Source organism: Colias eurytheme, chromosome 11 (assembly GCF_061535395.1).
Source record: "Colias eurytheme isolate Ceu_HAF_F1 chromosome 11, ilColEury1 Martin Lab GWU primary, whole genome shotgun sequence".
Taxonomy (NCBI): Eukaryota; Metazoa; Arthropoda; class Insecta; order Lepidoptera; family Pieridae; genus Colias; species Colias eurytheme.
The window spans coordinates 2689600-2693483 of NC_142990.1; the positions used below are offsets into that span (position 1 = coordinate 2689600).

At 43.1% G+C, this 3884-nt stretch overlaps 1 protein-coding gene across 1 annotated transcript; it reads left to right on the forward strand.

Moving 5' to 3' along the window:
* The first annotated feature begins 1970 nt into the window (after positions 1-1970).
* On the forward strand, positions 1971-3434 carry LOC149904394 (uncharacterized). Its single transcript, XM_090107047.1, has one exon. The coding sequence runs from the start codon at positions 1971-1973 to the stop codon at positions 3411-3413; it is 1443 nt and encodes a 480-aa protein (XP_089963173.1). The 3' UTR covers positions 3414-3434.
* Positions 3435-3884: the final 450 nt, after the last annotated feature.

Below are 3884 nucleotides of genomic sequence, written 5' to 3' on the forward strand. Positions count from 1 at the left end.
AAATGACTATATTATTTTTAAAAATAAAGATTAAAATTACAGTACCTACATTTCAATTACATTACATTGGTTCCGTTCACGCAGTGCTCGCAAGCGGTCGCGTACTTAATTATTATTCAAAAGTTCATGTACGCAAATATAACCTTTACGGGCGTGTCCACATGTACACGGCACGGCGCCGTCAACGCGCAACGATGCGATGTCGCGGCGCGGTGCGTTGCCGCGTCGTAGAAATTAACGTTGCCGTATCGTAAAAATTCACGTCACTATGCCGCAACGTTACAGGGCACGGCAGCCTTGGCAGAGAAGTGGCAGTCTGTAGCACAGTGTGATCAGAATTACCAGAATTCTGCAATTTTAGCAGAATATGAACCCTGATTTAGGGCTTAGCATAATACGCCGCACAATAGATAAAGTTGACAATTTTTAGCAGAATCTTAATAATCTTAACATAATTCAACATTTATTGTAAGTTAACTAGGTTTCATTGAAATAGTTGTGCTAGAAACATAGAAAAATCTATCATTTCCATTTTATGTAACGTTTTTGTTGGTGTGTTTGCCTTGGCCACCCTTCAGCAGAGCAGAAATTCAGGATTTTTTTAAATGTTTAGCATATTTTAGCAGATTAACCAAGCAACTAGCAGAATTTCTGCGGGGGTCATATTCTGCTAAAATCGCAGAATTTTGTTAAATCTGATCACACTGTGCTACAGACTGCCACTTCTCTGCCAAGGCTGCCGTGCCCTGTAACGTTGCGGCATAGTGACGTGAATTTTTACGATACGGCAACGTTAATTTCTACGACGCGGCAACGCACCGCGCCGCGACATCGCATCGTTGCGCGTTGACGGCGCCGTGCCGTGTACATGTGGACACGCCCTAAATCAGTGATAACTGTGAATAAAGTGGCGTGAAACTTTACAAGTCGAGAAGTTCTTCGCGGCCCATACTCACTTCTGTGAAACAAGGACAGCTGTCATAATTGCTGTCTCACCCGACTGCCGCTTCAATTGAATTCGAAGGCGATAAATAACACTGACTAGTGTATTCAAAGGATTACAAGCATAATAATATTGTAAACTGATTTTTACGCAAATCAGTCCTGACATTCCGCCCGTTGGATCGGACGAGAAGTAGACGCTGCCGCAACACCGCGCCAGGGATATTGCAAGACCAGTAGCCCCAATCGGAGCCACTGTTAAATGACAATATTTATTATTTGTGTAGTTACTAGGGCAATTAGTTTTTATTAATAGTTTTATCGCCTTATTCTGGGAGCATAGGAACATCCGTTATTTATCACCACACAGACTATTTATATTATTTTATTTACATAGTGTGTTATCTATATATGTGTATATATTGTAATATTTTATTTTTTGTCTAGCGTACACTGACTATATATATATATAGATATATATTATACATTGTATTACACAATATCTTTTAATAAGTAAGGACAGGGTTTCCCCTATTGGGGCAACTGTTAGGTTAGGCTAGGTTAGTAATTACACTGTTGACAAATAATTATTATTTTTTTAACACTAATATTATTTTATACAGCTGTCTCCCTATTGGAGCAACTGTCTAGATTAGGTTGTTTGGACAAGTAATTATTATATAATTATTTTATACAGCTGTCTCCCTATTGGAGCAACTGTCTAGAATAGGTTGTTTTGACAAGTAATTATTATATTATTATTATATACAGCTGTCTCCCTATTGGAGCAACTGTTTAGATTAGGTTTTTTTTTTATTTATTTATTATTATTATTATCATTTTTTTTATACTGTTGACAGATAATTATTTAACACTAATATTATTTTATACAGCTGTCTCCCTATTGGAGCAACTGTTTAGATTAGGTTGTTTTTTGACAAATAATTATTTAATTATTATTTTACTCAGTTGTGTCCCTATTGGAACAACTGTCTAGATTAGGTTGTCTTGACAAACAATTATTAACGATGTTCCACACACCCCAAAAACGTACGAGTGACACCTTGACAATTGACGTGAGCAGGGCTCCAACAAAAGCTGAGGCATCCGTAGTGCGGAAAAGTATTGACAAACTGGAGGCTCTGAACACTACTGTTTCGCCCCCCATCCGGGAGCCTCCAGTTCTTAAAAAGAAAGTAGTCGTAAGTAAGAAACAAGCCGAAGACAAGGAGGGAAGCCCACCTCCAACGGCATCCATTTATTTGATAGAGGGTAAAGCCTGTCTATTAAAAGCGAAAAGTCATATAAGGGACTCCCGAAATCTCAAAGCGGAAAGAAAAGAGGGAGTCATCGCAGCGCTAGACAGACTCTACCAGTTAATTAAAGAATTAGATATAGAGCTCACCAGTGCCAGGGCTGGGAGCGGCGGAGGGCAAGGGAGGGGCCCTTTACACCCCCCCCATCCGTCCGACGCTCCAACGATTACTGACCAAGCACTGATGAGACACATGAAAGAAAATAACAAATTGCATGAAAGCATGAAAGAGAGTATGAAAGAAATGACAAAAAGGATAGAAGAGATGAGTGGAAGTATGAGAGAGAGTGAGGTGAGAATGGAAAGGCTAAGCTCGTTGTTGGAGGGCAACATGACTGTCGCCAAAACGACAAGTTACGCAGCCGTTGCTTCGAGAGGAGTCGCTGAGAGATTCCCCGAAACAAGGGCTTTGCATTCAGTTATGGTGTCCTCCAAGGACGAACAGGAAACAGGAGAAGATGTATTAGAGAAGATTAGAAAGACTGTGGATGCAAAAGATGGATGGGTAAAAGTGGAAAGAGTAAGAAAGGTGAAGAATAGAAAAGTAGTCGTCGGCTGTGTGAGCGAAGAAGAAAGAGATAAGGTGAAAGAGAGATTGGGAAAGAATGAGGGACTAGTTGTGGAAGAAGTGAAAAACAAGAGCCCCCTTCTGGTCTTCAGGGACGTGATGAAATGTGACACTGGTGACTTCATCACTGCGCTAAAGAACCAAAACGCAGGCATACTTGAGGGCTTGAGGGGGGAAGAGCGAAAAGTTGAAGTAGCGTATGTGATGAAAGCTAGGAACCCCCTCCAAAACCACGTGGTGATAAGAGCGAACCCACAGGTATGGAGGAGATGGATGAATGAAGGATACGCCCACATAGGGTTGGGCAGAGTGAGAGTAATGGACCAAAGTCCACTGGTGCAGTGCTCCCGCTGCCTTGGGTATGGGCATACCAAGAGGATGTGTAGGGAAGAAAAGGAACGATGCAGCCACTGCGCCGGTCCTCATATGAGGACTGAATGCGATAAGTGGCTGCGGGGAGAAGCGCCACAGTGCATTAACTGCACTAAAGCCAAGAAAAGTAGCGCTGAGCACAGCGCCTTTGATCGTGAATGTTTTGAACGAAAGAGGTGGGATGCTCTGGCCAGGTCAGCGGTAGCGTATTGCTAAGGTTGTTCAAGGTGAGTACTTCCAGTACCAAATATTACAGGCCAACCTCCAGCGGAGTCAAATCGCCACTAAAGAGCTATTGCTCGAGGCCACCAAGCGTAAGGCTTGCGCAGCGTTACTACAAGAGCCCTACGTGGGTGGGGCTCGGAGTATGGGGACATACAATGGAGTGAGGATCTTTCAGTGCGATGGGGAAGGAGGTGGAGTAGTTAAGGCGTCTGTAGTGGTACTCGATGACTCACTGGACGTCGAACTACATGCACGCCTTAGCAACAACAATATTGTTGTGGCCACCCTCAGAACCAAAGCCTGGGAGATGATTGTAGTGTCCTTCTACTTCGAACCTGACAAGCCAATAGGGCCCTACCTGGACCATCTTATGCGGATAGGAAGAGAGTTGGGTTCCAATAAGATGGTCCTGGGAGGCGACGCGAACGCAAAGAGCCCGTGGTGGGGTGGCGACAAGGAAGA